Consider the following 18,301-nt stretch of genomic DNA (forward strand, 5'->3'; position numbering starts at 1 on the left):
CCCCCCAGGTTGCTATTCTGGGTCAGCTGCATTAGGCAAGCAAATTTCATCTGAGACTAACAGGAGCGTTTGGACATCAGGGAAGCGAGGCAGGTGGTGATCCTGAACCTCTTAAAGAAGTAAACATAATGTACAGTCAAAGGAGGACAAACACCTGATTTATTTGTCTATCCAAGCTGTAAATCTTTCATGTTTATCCATCTTCTGTTTGTTTATTAGAGTCTCTGGTTTGCAAGAATCACATAGAGGGGCAAAAATAATATCCCCAGGAGTCACTGGATCTAAGTCAGTCAGTTTTAATCCATGCAGGTCCTAAAAACATGCAAAATCAACATCTAATGTCAGCTGAGATTCAACACAAACAGCTCATCCTCATGTCATCAAACTGTAGTTCCTCAGTCTGGGACAAATTAAAGGAAAAATAAGGAGTATTTGGTATAAATACAAACATTTTGTGCTGTACGTTTCCTCACTTAATCTGTAAAAGTAAAAATGTAAAGGTGTCTCATAGTTATGTAATATGCGACATCTTTGTTAATGAATCTTTGTAATTCATTTTTGTTTTTTCAAAATCCCCCATTGAAGACTTAGTATTAACCTTTTTTAATAAGTCAAGCTGTATTACATTGAAGTACAGTGTCAGGTTTTATTTCCAGTGTGATATTGTTTCAAAAATAACTACCTATCTGAGAGAGGATCAGTCTGATCTGTTGCTAATGTCTTTCAGCTGAGCTGCAAGTCTAAACAAGCTGCAGCATGAATCATTCAGCAGACTCCTCTGCTTGATTTATAAGCAGGATCTGTGATTTGGGTGTCAGTCTCAACTGTCTCACGGATCCCGAGTGAGCCTCTTTTTCCTGCAGGGGGCACTACAATGACAGCATAAAGAACAGAGAGTCTTGGTCACTCCTGTGGGGAGTGTCACATGTGTCAGAGAAACACAAATAGACAAACCTCAGGCCAAAGACCTCCTGTTCAATTCAGTTGTAGTTGGTTTACAGTTGAGCTGACAATCAGCTACGATCCAACTGCTGGGATGAAACTAACCACCACAACAGTTATATGGTGCATTGCACAGCACAGTGTAGCCAAATAAAACCTACTCTGCCAAACTGCACAAGGAATTCCCCACAAAGGAAAACACAACCTTTTCAGTGACCTCATGGATCCTTACACCTCCTGAAATACTCTTGGCATCCCAATAAGGACCCTCCGGACCTCAGACAGACATTAGAACCTGCTGTTCAACCCAGTCACCAGAATAAATGTTGGCATTAAACATTTCTGCAAACCATGGATACGTCACATTTCAACAATGCTGTGGTTAATGTGTGGTTTGTGGTTTAGGCACAAAAACCACATGGTTATATGTAAGTGCTATATCGTAGACAACTGGACTCACTTGCGTTTCCAGCTGCCTACGTCATCTTCCAGGAGAAAGAAAACTTAGCAGTGTCTCTGTAAAAACAGTTGCTTTTCCAACACATTCTCACTCCGACCTTGTCACATATCGACGTTTGATCGTGGACTTTCCACGTCCAGATATGACATGCAAGCTACCCTGTTGGTTGTTGACATTCTGGGACAGTGTGTAAAATTCTGCCTGTTACATGCACTGCCTGTTTTCAAGATAAACTTCTGTTTTAACAGGAAATGTACAGCTTACATAGTCTCTTACAAAATTAACGCACTACGTTGATACAACGCCGCAATTTGACGTTTTTTTTCTTTCAACAACAGACACGTGGTTGGGTTTAGGAAAAAAGAACAGGGTTTGGCTTTACAATCTTATGTGAAGCAAACTGGGTGAAAGTCAGTGGTTGGACCCATGCACTACCCCTCCCGCCCGCCCTACTTGGATTTAACTTTAGTTGTGTTTCCACCGCGTTTCCTCCTGATGCCACCGGGCACCATTAAACAATAATGGCGACTGGCTGCCTATCATGCTAACATGAAAGGACAGCTTTTTTCACTGGTGTCTGACACCGGAAGTCACTGACCAAGCAGCGGTTTTCGACGGGTTTGGAGTGAGACCAGGTTGAAAGCATGGCACTATCCCTGTTGGAAAATACAGCATCGGCTCACTGAAAAACACCCATGTTTGACGATATAAAGTCACTGGAAAAAAGGCAATGACTTGCCAAAAAAGCATTACAAGCATTAGGGAAAAACATTAGGAACCTCCAAATACCTGTATAATCCCATGAAGGATCCATAAAACCCTACTTTTTGTTGGTATATGTACAAACAGTGTATGAGAACAACCTGAATGACCACAACCCCTTCACACCACATTACGTGATGGTGGGATGTAATGTGTAGAGAAATTACATGCCAGCACCACGTTAACAGTACCAATACAAAGTTAATTAGGGTCCTTCATTGTGGTGGACACTCAAATTTCCTGGTTTTATGATGCCTTGCAATGATTGGTGGTTAATATTTAGACACCATAGGTGGTATAAAGAGCAACAAAGTCTGTTTAGGGAAAAGGTCGGGTGGCATATGGGTCAAACAAACACAGGACTTTTGTTTGTGTTACACGTGAAACCAAAAGTCAGTTACTTGATGTCCTGCATGTCCTGTACATAAAAAACAAAACAGACTTTGTTTTCTTTCAGACAGAAAACACGATCTTTTGTTACGGTGCCTGAACCCAACAGTGCCACCTCCACACAATGCAGTGTTAAGAGACTGTGGTCATTTCACATTTCTCTCAATCAATACAATACCTCTACAGCTTTCAGCACCCTGAGGTTCCTCTTTCAAGGGTTGCATAAACCCTCTCAAGGATGCCCTGGAACTCTCTCAAGGACTCTCAGATCCACAATTTAAAAATCCCATTAAAGAGTCCTGGAACCCCTTCAAAGACATCTGGAATGTCATACCCAGCCCTGGAATCCTGTCAATGACCCTTGGTAATCCCCTTTGTAATCCTCCAATGCCATTACAACATCTCACAGAGATTGCTGCGTCTCATAGACTCACTGCAAACAGGGACGGTTTCTAATGTGAAACCAGTTTTAAGAGTACCCTGAAACTCACTATAAGAACCCTAAGAACCTCCTGAAGAACCCACAGAGTCCCCTCAGAAACTGTAAGAACACTCTAGGGAGCCTAATGCTGTGGTCATGTTATATGAGATGGATGGTAGAGATTTTAATGACTTGCAAGTGTTCACATCATCAGGATGGTTGTATGATTACAGATTTGGCTGTATGAAAATATGGTGTATTGACAATTAACACCATATCAATAAAATTAGGGGCTATTACAACAACAACAGACTTGATGTGAAGCATCTGTGATTGTTTTCTGCCACTTTTATATTATTAAGTCCCGAGTCAAATATATATCACAGCTTTTTGTTTCCCGAATGTGACAGGACTTGGATGTTGACTATTTATAAGTCACAAAATCATGATTACAATAACTACGATACGACACGAACGCAGCATTACAGCTCCCAGAAGAGCCAAAAAGACTGAACCCCTTTCATTACCGTAATTACAGTTTACAGCTTGTAAATGCCGTGCACGGTAGTCTGCAATAGCCTGCATCTGTTTTGGACGTTCAAGGATGGCGTGCATTGTGACTTTTTAAAATGCAATTCCCTTTTTGCAGGAAATGTACAGTTTCTGATTGTTTCGCGCTTAAATCTTTTTCAAAATAAATTTACGACGTACGTAAAACAGTTTGTTTTTAGGTTTATTTTCTTAAGGTTAGCCAAGAAAAGGTCTATGTTTAGGTTTAGAAAAAAATAATGGTCTGGCTTTTAAAAGTACAGTTGTTACTAACATAATGTCACGTCACATGACATATGCCATGTGACATACATCACTAGCATAGCATGGGTCATAACACCACAGACTACCCTTCAGGATTCTTCCCAGGAGACGTATGTTCGGAACCCTGTGAACAACAGAACATTGAGTCTTTTTAAGGTACGTCCTCGCCATGTCTCTTTTCCTAAACCTAATCACAATAACTTTACTTGCCTGAACTTACCTCTGTAACTTTACACTGACAACATAACTTTACCTTAAGGATGTAACGTCATTCATTCTTGGGGCACTAATTCATAAGATATCATACAGACCGTTCGAACATCAGATTGCTTCAGTGTTTACCGATGAAGATGTCCTAACCTGCCCCGTGCTTCAGTAAACAAGCTAAGTGACATAGTAAACAAGCTAACTGACGTGCTGACCGTATGAATAACTGCTTGCCCTGGCTTTATTTTGGCAAAGCTCAGCACGCCTCCTATCCATTTTCAGAGCATCAGCAAGCCGTTGCGTAGGCTCGATACCCTCAATCAATGTTGATGTTGCTCGTAGTCTATCAGGACAAGTTTTTGCACTTCACTCGCCAGAGTTTGCTGGCTTGCTGTATGTTAGGAGGAGGGATGAGAACCTTGCAACACTTTGAACTCCTTTAGGACCTTTGAAATCACATCAGTGATGACTGATGCTAAATTCTGGAACTTTAAATAGGACTCAAGAACTCCTTAAGTCCCTGACAGCACCTTCAAGACTGTTTAGAACCCACTCTGATATCCCTGCAACTCCTTGAAGGACCCCCAACCACCACCATGAACCCCGGAATGTCCACCTCTAAAGCACCTCTAAAATCTCTCCAGAGTTTTTACAACTCAGATGTTTGGGTGACTAGAAATTCCAAATCCCATCAAGAACCCCTGAATTATTTCAACAGAATTCAAATCACGAGAAGTTAAATTCTTTCTCATTTTTTGGAGCCCTCTACCGGGTCCATAGTACATCCGCCTAGGACCCCTGGGTGGCCCTCGGACCCCACTTTTAGAGCCCTGAGGTGGTGAAACCTAAGGTCCTGTGGCCTGTCGGTGCTGCGTCTCGCCTCTCTCCACTGTCACTCTGAGCAGCTCACAGGGCTCAGGATTTATTTTTGGACTGCCATGGCGTCTGTTCCTTCCATTTGTAGGAAGGGGGGTCGAGTTGGGCTCAACATGAACCTGCCGCTCTGACACTCCGGGCTGGGACAAGCAGGCAGCAGCCGGCCGGCCGCCCCCCGAGCAGCAGTCGCACAGGTAAACACGCCATAATTACACCTTTTATTCTCCAGATAGAGCGCAGGGAAGCTGTTAGCAGTGTTGGGGAGGCTGTTGCCGTCGAATGCAGAGTCCCCCCACCTCTGCAGCCGGAGATCTGACATGTGTTCGGACAGCTCAGGGTGGTTTTTTTTTGCACCAGCAGGGCTGAGCTAAGTGTTAGCCTCGCACTCTTTCTACTCCCTGTGGCTTCAAATCACACCCTGCCCTGTCATTTATCTGCAGTGAGGCATGACTGAATCATGAGCACATTTCAGCTTTGAGTTGTAATCTTCCTGCTGTGTAATTATGGGGAATAAAGTATGATATTCTACATTGAACCTGAATCCATGTTCTCTCCTGTTCCGTCAAGGGGAACCTGCCTGCAGCACTGCCTTGAACATCTGCAACAAGTTTTTACCTGGTACGTTCTGTCTTTTTGCATCTAAACTCTAAAACCGTTTGCTGTGTTTGTGTGTGTGAAGCCTCATAACTTCACCGAATGACTTTTTGGGGTGGATTCATTTACTTAAGGAGGCCATTGTGGACCAACTTGGTTTTTTATTACACGGCTATTATTACCCTTTCCTCTTTTGAACTTGCATCCTGAAGGCGCTCCAAATACCGAACCTACTAGAGCCTTAAAAGGAGGAGCGAGCTCTCATGTGTCAGACAGGCAGCAGGTTCAGGGTGGGAGGTGGGAGATAGGAGCGGGTGGGGGCGGCTTAAAAACACAAGCAGCTCTGGCCTACATTTCACCGAGGTGACACACATAACAAACTGAGGATATAAAACAGTTGTTTTTATACAGTTATCGTCATAAACTTATCTGACTCCTATTTTAAGATCAGGCTGACAGCTGTGATGTCACATGACTCTTGAGCTGTTTTATTTTACTTTTTGGGGAAATAGAAATAAAAAAAAAAATTCATCCTTTTATGTTAAATACTTGTCCTCTCGTGTGATTGGGTGTCCCCAGTGACAACATATTTCTGACGCCCTATCCTGCGTCGTCAAGCTGTGATGTCATGAGGTCAGATACCCTGCATTCACTTTCACCCCTCAGCAGATATATTTACACATCTATATGTGTATTTAAGTGTGAAGAGACACGAAAGGATCCTGACAAAGCTGAAAAATAAAACGGTTAACTGTAACCTCACAAGAAGCCATAAGTTCTCCGATATTTAATATCGAACATTTGATGTAGATCAAATATCGCCTCTTTTAAAACAGGCCGCTCTTGTAAATAAGAATTTGATCCTAATGACTTGTCTGGTTATGTTAAGGTTAAGAGGAGACATCTCAGGTGAATAGGATGAAACTTTAAACTAATACATGCCACTATGAAGCTTCATAAATATGCACTGATTTGCCTACATATCCAGAACAGAAAACCAAACACTGATTAAAGTCAAGTTCAAAATAGTTTCATTTTGTTGACGTATCAGAGCCAAATATTTTTACAGACGGGATTTTGGGTATTTCCTTTAATCACTCCATAAATGAGAAAATAGTGTCAACGGCCATAAAAAATCCAATTTTGACAGTTTTTTGGAATATAATGTTATAAATCAGGCTGTCGTATGATATCTGTAAAAACCTTAAGAAATAATGTAAAGTTTGGTATGTAAGTGCTACTGAAGTTCAGACAGCCTTTTAAGATAAATGATGTAAAATTCCATACATTTAATAACTTCCATTGACAATTAATTTGTGTACTACAAGTTTTCTGAAACTTTATGCAAACAATGACTTTTCTAATTAACAACAACATTTGCGTACATTTCCAGAGCAAAAATCTGAACCAAAATGAAACCTAAATGTGTATTTTGAACATTTTCTTTCCACTTGTTTTAAAGAAGACATGCATGGAAGAAAAATAGCCCAAAAATCGCGAAATTAACCAGTGCATTAAAAATATATACTTCCATTTGGGGTGTCTTGCCTTAGATAAAAATAAAATAAGAACAAGAATATCTTAAGTTAAGGAATATGAGGCTAAGGATGGAGATAACCAAAGAAATACTTGCTAGATTTACATGAAATTAACTATGAAATATGTTACTTATTTTGACCCTGAGTTTTCCACATGTATGCAAGAAATATTAAAATCTAGATTTTGATATCTTAACGATCATTAGCCATTTGTTATTTTCAAGACATTTTGCTTTGGATGTTCCTGGTCTCCAGAGGATAATCTGACCTCCTTCCCTTTCCTCTAGTGCCATCATTAGGAGACATTTCCCACTTTTATACAGGAAACATTCAAATAAAAAAAGGCAAACATTTCCTAATCATAGTCCAGCTCCCCAGTGGATGAACCATTTTGTTTTTAATGAGCACATGAGCTTTCTCTCAGCACAAACTTTATATTTTAAGCTCCTCCACTGCTAACGCTATAAGAACAGCTGAATCATCAATATGTTTTTTTATTCTGTTGGACGTTTTATTAACTTCCAACTGTGTCAGTCGTGTTAAACCTGCAAAACGAGTCCCATAATTTGACATTTTCTTATTGTTTGTTGAACCCCGCCACCCTAAATTAAACCTTAGACCTTTATGATTAATTTTGAACACTGATCATAAGTGAACCATAAGTGAACCATGATGTTGCTGCAACACCTGTCAGGACAAAATCCTCAGAGCCAAATTTAAGATCAGACATGAAAACATAAGCAGCCATATTGACCTGATGCTGCACTCATGCACACACTTTATGCAACTGCAGTTGATGCTGAAATATAATCTCAGTTACTATACACTCGTCATACACAGCGCTCCTCTTACGTAGAGTTTGTTTTTGTGATGCTCTGGAGGCAGCTGAGGCTGCAGAGGCTCCATCTGATCTGCATCACGGCTCTCTGATTTACTGTTTTCGGGAAAGTGATGCAGCCTGTAAAAAGCCGGGAGTCTTAAAAAAGGAAGCAGATGATTGGCCGAGACTCTTCTCTGCCTTCAAACTAAATTAGGACAGAGTAAAAAGCTCCCAGGATCAGCTGTGAGGCTGTAACATCATCCAGGAAGACTTCAGCTCAATTCTCCTGCTGCTTTTACAGCTCGCAGCGATGATCTCTGGGTTTTAAAAACAGCACTCACACAAACAGGATCGGTCATTCTCACTGCATCTGTTTGGAGTTACGGATGTTTTAGAACTGCATATAAAACCTCTTAAACCCAAATTACTGACTTTTATGTTGTGTTCTTTGTAGGCAGAGAACATTTTGTCTTTCTTTGTATTTGTGCTTTTACTGCATTTATATTTATATGCTCAATTTGAAAATTTGAAAATAAAAAAAGTATTTTCATCCTATTTATATTCTGTTAAACTCTGATCTATACATTCTGTTTAATGTTTTGATAATACTTTATAATAACCATCATTAACAATTGGTAAACTGATTAATTAAACTTTAGTTAAAAGTTATTTTACTGTTAACGAGTGATTAAATGATAATTATTAACATGTTCTATAGTAATGCAACAATTTATATTATTTTAACAGTTTGTTGTTGCATGCATTATAAATACTGAATACTATACTGTATACTAGATCAAATATTTGTTATTGATTACCAAATGATTCGTAAACCTTTAAGCAATTGTTTGTAAAACATTCTGAAACATCTATAAACATTACTTACATAGATGCACCAGGTATTTGTGACACTTTTTTACTGGTTAATAACTGTGTGTTGACAATTTAAATACAATTATGAAGCTGCAACTGATGATTATAACACCCTGTTAAATGGTTAATACTGTATATATAAACACTGCTACATAATGGCTGTCCAATTAATGTTTATAGATGGTTTACAAACCAATTATTATCCATTCACAAAGTGTTATAAATATCAATCTATGTGATGTTCTTACAATTTCTTAAAGGTTTAAATATCATTTGGTAATCATTAATAAATTCTCAATAGAGTATATAAAATGTTATAACATGTGCAACTAGTTAAAATTACATATATTATAGTACAATTAATAATAAGTAAACATGATAATTATCATTTCACTGTTTGTTAGAAGTAGCATAACTATTACCAAAAGTTTAATTAACTATCTGTATAACATTTACTGATAATGGTTATAGTAAAGGGTTAACAGTGTTTCTTTTTGTAAAGCACTTCATGACTTATTTGCTTGCTTCAGTGTTTACCGATGAACTTACATGTTAGATGAACAGTTCTTACTTTAATTGAATTTAAGTACATGCTTAAGCCAAAGCAGTTTGGTACATTACTTTCAAACTACTTTCTTTTAACAACTCAGATCCCTCATAGAGAATAAAGATTTTGCTACATCTAAAATTTTGCTGGTTGTGGAGCAAAGATATGAGGTTTGTCCTGCAGGTGGCGCTGGAGAAAAGATCATGAACTTAACAAAGGGTTCATCCTCTGTGGAGCAGGAATGTCATCAGGAAATTTCATTCTGATATTTCTTATGTAGTCAAGGACATTTTGGCCAAATGGTGACACTACAAGAAAGTTCAAAGGGTCACTAAAATCATTAGGATTCATCCTCTGGTGACCATGAATCTCCACCAGTGATTTAATGGAAATTCAGCCAGTTGTTAAAATATTTTGCTCAGGACCACAGTGGACTTTTCCTTAACTCAACATACTAATGAGACCCAACCATGTTTCTTTTCCTAAACCAAACCTATGTAACCTAACTTTCCTTATCCTAACCAACATAACTTAGGCAAGTTAAGTTACGTAACGTAACTTAACTTGCCTAAACCCGCCCTCTGTAACTTTACAAAGCCCAACTACATTTCTTTTCCTGAACCTAACCAATGTAACTTTAATTTCCTTAACCTAACATACATAATTTTAGTTGCCTAAACCCAATCCACTTAACGTAACAACGCCCAGCCATATTTCTTTTTCCTAAACTCAAGCTATGTAATTTTACTTATGTTGCAATATTAGTGAGCATTTCAGATGTAAAAGGTTATAAAGTTGTGTTTAGGCAAAAATAGTTTGATAAAGAGGACACTGCAAAAAGTAGAAAATGATTTAATTTATTTAAGAAAAGGGGTTATAAACACTTACAATCAGAAATCTCAGTACATGGATATTAAAGGTGAAAAACATCTGCAGTAGTACAGAGACAGAGCTGATAAAAACACACAGGAAGTTGTTTGATTGTGTTGATTGATAAAGGTTGTTGAGATGTTACAGTTACCTTCTTCTACGTGGCTGCACTAAATAATCTGAGACATGATAAACTCAGTTTTCATACTTTTAGTGTTAATATTGACAAAATGTGTCTCTGCGGAGCTCTGTATGTAAACTTTTACTATTCTAAAGACTTAAGTTTCCCAACACACCATCATACGTGGACAAACCAGACGTTAGGAATGGTTCACCTAAACACTGTTGTCGAGAAGAATACAGAAACTTTAAAGCTCACAGTCAGATATATACATAATAACAGAAACAGAATGTCAGAAAAAACAAAAGCAAGGAGGAAAGTGAACAAATATAGACATTTGATGATAAAATCTTTTGGACTTGAACTGTTGGTTTGTATTCTTCATCTGAGAGAGTCGGAAAAAGTGATTTATTGGATATAAATGAAATGAAATGACGTGTGGAATGGCTGCTTCTGTTCGACCTGAAGAGACGACACCTCCTCAGTAATTATCATGATATAAATCTGCAAAAGACACAAAAATAAAAGGTTAAATATGAATATATCATAAAATGGTCCACGTCAATTTAATTAACTTTATTTATTTTGGAAAGTTCTAACACCTTTAGGTTGAACAAACAGGATGGATGCATTGGCAGCTGTAACAGGATGTTGAGCCGATCACATTAAGGGATATTTCTTTACTGCAACACAGTGGGGTATCGGTTAAGGATACACAGGATGTTTGATTTAACAGGAGGAAAAGTGGGTCAGCATTTTAAAAAGTGATGATTCGAGTGGTTGGATTTTCTATTTTTTGGCTCCTGTTCAGGATGAAATCACTGCTAAAGATTCACAGATATCTAAGAAGTTAAAGTCTTTCATATGATTCAGAACTGACAATAGACCGATCTGATCAAAATCAGGCTGCAAGGCTGGTTTGCACTGCGCCAGAGAAAAAGCTCACAAAGACATTTTAAACCTCTTGAAACTATATTAAAAAAAAACTTATGGTACAAGTGCAGGAATCTTGGAAACAAAAATGAAGTTCAGTTCTTAGGTTTTAGTCTCAGATAGTAAGAAATGTGAACTTTCTGAACTTTTAACTTGACAAATGCTTTGATCATAACTTGCTATGAATGTCCCATTTCTAACAGTTTTTGTTTTGTTTTCTCCACAGGGTGCTGATGCGCTCATGGCTGTCGCTTATGGTACTGTCACCCAGCTGGGCCTGCTTTCCCAGCAGTACCCTCCCCCCCTGCTGCCCAAGCCTGGAAAAGACAATGTTCGGCTTCAGAAGCTCCTCAAAAGAACTGCTAAGAAAAAGGCCTCCGCTCAAGCATCGCAGTCCGCTGCACCTTTCCGCTCCAGCCTTTCCCCTGTGAACGAAGCAAGTCCTGACCTTGAGCACAGTGACCACTCCACCCCTCCTAAGACTCCAGAGACACCGTTCAGCCTCTACAATGTTCAGCAGCCTCCACGGTTCACCATCAGGCCGCTGTATCAACATGTGGCGTCCCCTTACCCACAGCGTGCAGCTTACGGCAAAGCAGCGAGGTTCTCACCTCAGACAGTGGCGACACCGTCATATTCTTACTCACAGCACGTTACCATAGTTTCTTCATATTCTGCATCAACCCACCTTCCTGGAGTCTCAACAGCTCCAGGGCCAGTTGCCGAGCTGGAGGTGCCCAAAATACCTCTGCCAGCCTCCTCTGTACCTGAGACAACAACTCCAGCTGCTGAAGGGAAAATGCCAGCTTTTAGCACATTTGCTGAAACTCATGTTGACCTAAGACCTACTGCTGCTGCAGGAACCCTACAGCCAAAAGGTCCAGGTCCAACTCCTTATATAGCAACTGGGGGTCAAGCTGTGATTCGTCCTCTCACTGTGTTGACCACGCTCAAATGCAAAAGTCCACGTCCAACATTCAAAGCAACGGAACCTTCAAGATCGCCCAAACCGATGTTTGATGTTCCTCAAATTAGGATGTACACGGCAACCACATCGTACTACGAGTCATCCAGGACCCCACCAGTGTATGACACAGCTGGATTAACTGCTATTGGCAGCGCAGTACCTCAAAGTAAAGATCTGACTTCAACATCTGAGGTTAAAAGAGGTGCAACACCAACGGCTCTGCCTCCTTTACTGGGCACAGACCCCCAGAGGAAAACACCAACCCCAGAACCTAAAAGAGGCACTACACCAACAGCAGAGATTATTACAAGCATAACTCCAACAGCTGAAAAGAAAAGAGCCACTCCAACGTCTGAAATCAAAAGGGCTACCCCAACACCTGAAATGAAAAGAGCTACCCCAACATCTGAAATCAAAAGGGCTACCCCAACATCTGAAATCAAAAGAGCTACCCCAACATCTGAAATCAAAAGAGCTACCCCAACATCTGAAATCAAAAGAGCTACCCCAACATCTGAAATCAAAAGGGCTACCCCAACATCTGAAATCAAAAGAGCTACCCCAACATCTGAAATCAAAAGAGCTACCCCAACATCTGAAATCAAAAGGGCTACCCCAACGCCTGAAAACAAAAGGGCCACCCCAACACCTGAAATCAAAAGAGCTACCCCAACATCTGAAATCAAAAGAGCTACCCCAACATCTGAATTCAAAAGAGCTACCCCAACATCTGAAATCAAAAGAGGTACCCCAACATCTGAAAGCCAAGTTACACCAACTTTTGAGTTTCAAACATCAAGAACACCAACAGGACGACCTAAAACCCCGGCATACTATATGACTCGGGCTGCAACACCTGTCTTTGAAGTCTCAAAACCCAATCCTCTCTTGTTTGCTGTGTCACCAATCACAGTAGAGCCAGAGAGGTCAAGAACACCTGAACCTGCTGAGACGATACTGAATGGGGACATTCATTTGGACATGACACCTCCAGTTAAACCAATCCAACAAACAATTACAAAGTCAAAATCAGAGCCTGATCTGACAAGACAAACTGCTCCAGCAGGCTCTCAAAGACCTAAAAGTCCAATGTCTGAGCTACAGACACCAACGGTGACTTCTTACGGCAATCAGAGGCCCAAGACTCCAACATATGAGGCATCCCGACTTATGACCACATCACCTGGTTATAGAAGACCAAAGACACCTACATATGGGACATCACCTTCCGGTGTATCACCTGTAGCCTTTCAGAAACCTAAAACTCCGACCCAAGTGGCTCAAAAACCAAAGTCTGGCTACCGTGGATTGACACCGGCTGAATATGCTGCTTACGGTGGAATCAGAACTTACACTCCAGCATTTGCTGTCTCCGGTTCTAAGCTGCAAACTGAGGTGGAGGTTAAAACTTCAAAAGAGGAACCAGCAGAACGTAAAACACCTAGCCAAGAACCATCTGTGAAGGTACAATCTATGTCTGAGGTGTCTAAAGCCAAAGAGACCCCCAAAGATGTAGATAAACCCCACGTGAGAGATGAGACTGGCACCACCCCCTTGATCCCTGCTATTATTGTTTCACAGGCATCTGACACCGCAGGAACAACACAAAAGACAAGTTCAGTATCAAGTCAGCGTGCAGCCAAACAAGAAATAACAGTGATTCAAGAAACACCAAAGGCTAAACCTCCAACAGCTGAGGAGAAAACTCCTGTGAAACCGAAGGTGGAAGCACAAATTCAAGAAGCTGCCAAACCAACAACTCCTTCTGAAGCCAAACACCCTCTGCCTAAAGGGGACGACCAGGATCCTCTGAAGGCAGTGAGAAAACTTTTAGGCAAAGATAAAGTGCAGAAATCTGCAACTCAGACAAAAGCTGACATCTCAGACAAAAAAGAGCCAGCGAAACCTGTAGCTGCCGTCAAGACTAAGGTCGAAGACTTTAAGGCAGCTGAGCCAACAGGAAGTGAAGACAAAGGAGAAGAAAAGAAAGCAGAACCAGACTCAGCAGTTAAATCTGTACCTGAAAAAAAGGAAGCTGAGGAAGCCCTCCCAGAAGCTGAGCCCCTTCTTAAAGTCATACAAAAGCCAAAGGGATTGAAATCCAAAGTCAGTGGTTGGTCCCGACTCAAGAAGCACATGGTGGTGGAGCAGGAGGAGCCCAAATTTCCAGAGGTAGGCCCTCAGAAGGAGGCCACTGGGCAGGACCAGAGCGAGGCGAAAAAGGTTGACGAGAAGGCTGCTGACAAAACTGGCACTCAGGACGAGAACCAAACCAAAGGCGCCCCCATAGCAACAAAGATGTGGGACGCCGTCCTCTTCCAAATGTTTTCCTCTAAAGAGAACATCATGCACCAGATCGAGTTAAACAAAAGCGAGGAGGAGAAGAAGAAGGACAAAGAGGGGAAGGACGAGTCGAAAGAGATACCTTCATTCGCTTTCCGGCTGCCTGTGCTGCTTTTTAGTCCAAAGTTTGATGCTAAAAAGCTTAGAGAGGCGGCGTCGAGGCCTGTGACAAAAATTTCAACTGTTTTTGAAATGGGTCTGATTGGGCGGAAAGGTAAAGACGAGGAACCAAAAGACTTTAATAGAACAGCAAAGGGGTTCGCTGCTACTTAAGCTAATATAATAAAGTGCCAGGATGAAAATGTGAAAAACAAACAAAAAAAAGTTCTGATATGTTTTATGTACAGGTGCAGAAATCTTAGTCTTTGTGTTAAACAAATGACGTTTGTGTTGTAGAAAAGTCGGCTCTGAACTTTATACTTGACAAATGCTTTGTGTTGCATTCGTGTGACTGGTCGTCTGGATGTTAAATGTTTGTATTTGTGAATTATCTGGAAAAAGAGAGAGAGCTACATTTGTCTTAAAGTCATTCAGACGTCACATCAGATTAAAGTGTTTATGTTTTCAGTAAATTTGAAGCTTCTCATTTGTTCCTTTCATCACACGTTCACAATTAAACATAGATCAAGTTAGAGATTTGAAAATATCTGGTTATTGTACAGAAAATGATCTGTGAAACAGAGACTGATCATTGATACACAGTAGTTCAACCAAGATTGAACTTTTAGTTAAAAAAAATCAAATAGTGAATTATTAATATTTTATTTATAATATCTGTATTCATAATAGGCAAAACAAGTTTAAAATCTTTTATAAAGTTAATGATTTTAAGACAAATTATTCCTGTTATTCCTAAATTCTGTTTTATCTTCAGTGATTATTCAAATATCCAATTTTTTTTTCAAAATGGTGCTACTTGCCTCAGGGTAAACACTTCGTACGTAGAGTATTACATGATTTTTGAAAGTTTTGATAGACTGTAGGTATTTGTTTTGTGATTTAACTTTCTTCAAGTCACAATGAAATGACATTTTAAAAATTAATTTGACCTTCAGCTTGCTCAATCAGGGTGATAATGCAGTGACGGATCAATTAAAAGAATGCACCAATCGGATATCATTTAAACCGTTTTCTCATACAAACTCTCAACAATGTCTGCAGAATCAGGTCGGACATTATCTGTAGTTTCCCTTTCACTCGTGTAGCACACAACAAGAGACATCTGTGTCAGAAGCATTCTCACTAATGGAAATAATCTGGTTTAGGTGAGGAATGGCGTCTGGTTAGAGCGTGCAGGAGGCAGGACATGACGCAGACTTCACCGCAGTCACATAGACAGTTCGTAATTTGGTTATAAACAACAGTCTCTTGCCATTCCTTAAATTTGTCTGACGATTTCCACGACGGCCCTTACTGACAGAAGTTTCCAAATCTTGACATCTCTTCAGTTAGACATTTTCAATGCCATCTTAGTGGAAATGACCAAACAACCCTTGTTCTCTACCCGCAGTTGTTTGTTTTCTTCAGGGTTTGCATGAGCCACATGATAAAAACATCATCCATATGCCCCCTCTCTTGCTGTGAATTCTCCAGACAACAGAAGTTAGCCCTAAAATCTGGAACTGAGTTAGCATTTTAGCACTCCTGGTTCCCTCGTCTGAAAGTCAGTGGGTTTTTTAATGTGTTTTTGGTTAGATGTCTGAAATAAGGTCTGTGGTGACACAAGCTTAAGAGACTTTCACGTTTTGTTCTACGACATAAAATAAGTCAGTATGTACCCCAGTTGTTTATTTTGAAGTTTGTCTTGAAAAAATCAGGTGCTAAGAAGTTGCTAAATGAAACTACAGAACATCATCACGCCGACTGTGGCTTTACAGCCTACTTGTGGTCGCGACTTTAAACCATGCAACCATAGCATAGTTTGTTTATATTTGTTTATGCATTTTACTTTTGATGATTGCACTTTGGCTTCATAAATAATAAAAGTGGTGTTTATTTTTGCACAGTATCCTGAACAGAATGTGTAAGTATCATAAATGTTTGTTTGCCACAGAGCTTATTTTCTGCAATAATCCAAAATCCAGTGGAAAAATCCCATTGGCTTTTTGACAAGGAAACCAGGATGATGCTAATTTCCATTTTGGCCGACGGAGAAAAGTCGTCCCAGGAGCACTCTAATGCCTGCCCTATTCACATGGGCTCAGTCAGATATTACACAGTCTTGTACTCGTGAGATGTGACATTTGTGTTCTCACATACAGCTCCTCTGGGTAATGTCTAGGTAATTTCAGGTTTGCAGTGCATGTGTGAAAGGGGCTTTAGACACACACAAAGAAGAGGTTTGACTAGATGGAGAGGCAGCCTGGTCTCACAGAGAAATGAACACAACCTCTTATTACCACTTTACCTGGTGGTGGCATGTAATGTGTTAAAATTACAGGCATGGAAACAAGCATGGAAAAAATGTCAATGGAAAGTCAATTAGGATCCTTTGTTGTGGTGGACACATGAGTTCCCTGGACATTGTCACGGATGGCATAAAGGGTGACAGGGGGTCTGGTATTGATTAGACAGGTCAAACAAACACAGGACTTTCACACAGGAGACCACTGTTTCTGTCCCTTGTGATACCAAAACTCAATGTTGGGTATTTAAACATTACGTACTTGTGTATCTTTACCTAACTATGTCACTTTACGGTCCGCACATACTTGTTTTACTGAAACCTAGATCTTTCCCTAACCCTAACCAAACTGCAACAGATTCACAATTTTAACAATGTGTTCAAACCGCGAACATGATTGACTTTGCATAAGCGTTGTTTCTGTGGTGCTGGCACGTAATTTTAACACAGTAATGCAGTGATGGTTGAGGTGATGGAAGAGGCTGTTGTCATTTCACATATTTTTTGTGACAGGAGAAATTTGAATTTCATTTATTGTCAAAGAAGTAAAGAGCCATTGCGAGATGAATATATAAATGTACAGTATCAATCTCACTCATCTTGAAGCTTTATAATGTTCTCATAAAGAGAAAAAAATCTGCCATCAGCAGACTTCCTAACGTCAATTACACATTTATAAACGGCATGTTGCATTGTGGGACTGTTAGCTGAAAGTAGTGTTACATGGTGTGGACTGGATGTTGAGGTCACCAACACAGTCAACACATGATACAATATTATTAGGATTTTACATATGTTGCAATATGCCGAGTATTGCGATTAAATATGGTGCAATTTATTATCTTTTTTCAACTGTAAATTATGTCCCCAAATCAAAACTTTTTTAGCATCTGTTTTATCTGGTAAGATAAAGTTTCCAGTCTGTTTATCTCATTTCACTCATTTTTTTGCAGCAGGAAAAAAAACACGTTTCTAGTGGACTGAAAAAGCAATCGATTATATTATTCTAGTGAGCTACCTAAAGTTCAATCTGTACTTGTATTATTGATCATTTATATAATAAAAAAATCAATACTTGTGAAGATACCGTGTGAAGATACGATGTTTCCACACAATCAAAGTTTTCCCCACCCCTGCCACACAGCGGATAAAATTCACTCTCAGAATTCCCAAATAATAAATCCAAATAAAAGAATAGTTAAAAATGTATAAATATAGTGCACGAGACATTAAACCTGTGTAGACAGGTGACCCTAATATTTCTCCAATTTAAAAATATTTCAATGAACAATTATCCGCTGAGGGAATGTTTGTTTTCATTGTGACTTGAAGAGCTGACCGACTTAAACGCTTGATTAAGTTCAGAAGAACAAAGATGAGCAGCCTCCACTGTGATGGAGGTCAGTGTGATAGTGACCTG

At 39.8% G+C, this 18,301-nt stretch overlaps 2 protein-coding genes and 1 long non-coding RNA gene across 5 annotated transcripts in view; 1 reads left to right on the forward strand and 2 right to left on the reverse strand.

Annotated features, from left to right (window-relative positions):
* The first annotated feature begins 4,912 nt into the window (after positions 1-4,912).
* prr33 (proline rich 33) lies at positions 4,913-15,049 on the forward strand. Its single transcript, XM_033634101.2, has 3 exons — positions 4,913-5,065; positions 5,439-5,489; positions 11,394-15,049. Exon 3 carries the CDS (start codon positions 11,409-11,411, stop codon positions 14,748-14,750), a length of 3,342 nt encoding a protein of 1,113 aa, XP_033489992.2. The 5' UTR covers positions 4,913-5,065; positions 5,439-5,489; positions 11,394-11,408; the 3' UTR covers positions 14,751-15,049.
* Positions 10,085-18,301, reverse strand: part of lsp1a (lymphocyte specific protein 1 a) — a 65,108-nt gene continuing 56,891 nt past the window's right edge. For all 3 annotated transcript variants that reach the window (XM_033634104.2, XM_033634106.2, XM_078168331.1), the window contains one exon: positions 10,085-10,738. In XM_033634104.2, coding sequence (XP_033489995.1) covers positions 10,716-10,738 — 23 coding nt within the window. In that variant the 3' untranslated portion in view covers positions 10,085-10,715. The remainder of the gene's footprint in view (positions 10,739-18,301) is intronic.
* Positions 14,279-17,555, reverse strand: LOC144463582 (uncharacterized). The gene is made up of 2 exons (XR_013491661.1): positions 16,880-17,555; positions 14,279-16,839 (listed from the first exon to the last, which is right to left on the reverse strand). It is a non-coding gene; the product is annotated as an uncharacterized LOC144463582 (long non-coding RNA).

Source organism: Epinephelus lanceolatus, chromosome 5, assembly GCF_041903045.1.
Source record: "Epinephelus lanceolatus isolate andai-2023 chromosome 5, ASM4190304v1, whole genome shotgun sequence".
NCBI lineage: Eukaryota > Metazoa > Chordata > Actinopteri > Perciformes > Serranidae > Epinephelus > Epinephelus lanceolatus.

Excerpts from the sequence above, each read along its gene's own strand:
- prr33 (XM_033634101.2), top strand. The coding sequence starts at position 11,409 with ATGGCTGTCGCTTATGGTACTGTCACCCAGCTGGGCCTGCTTTCCCAG.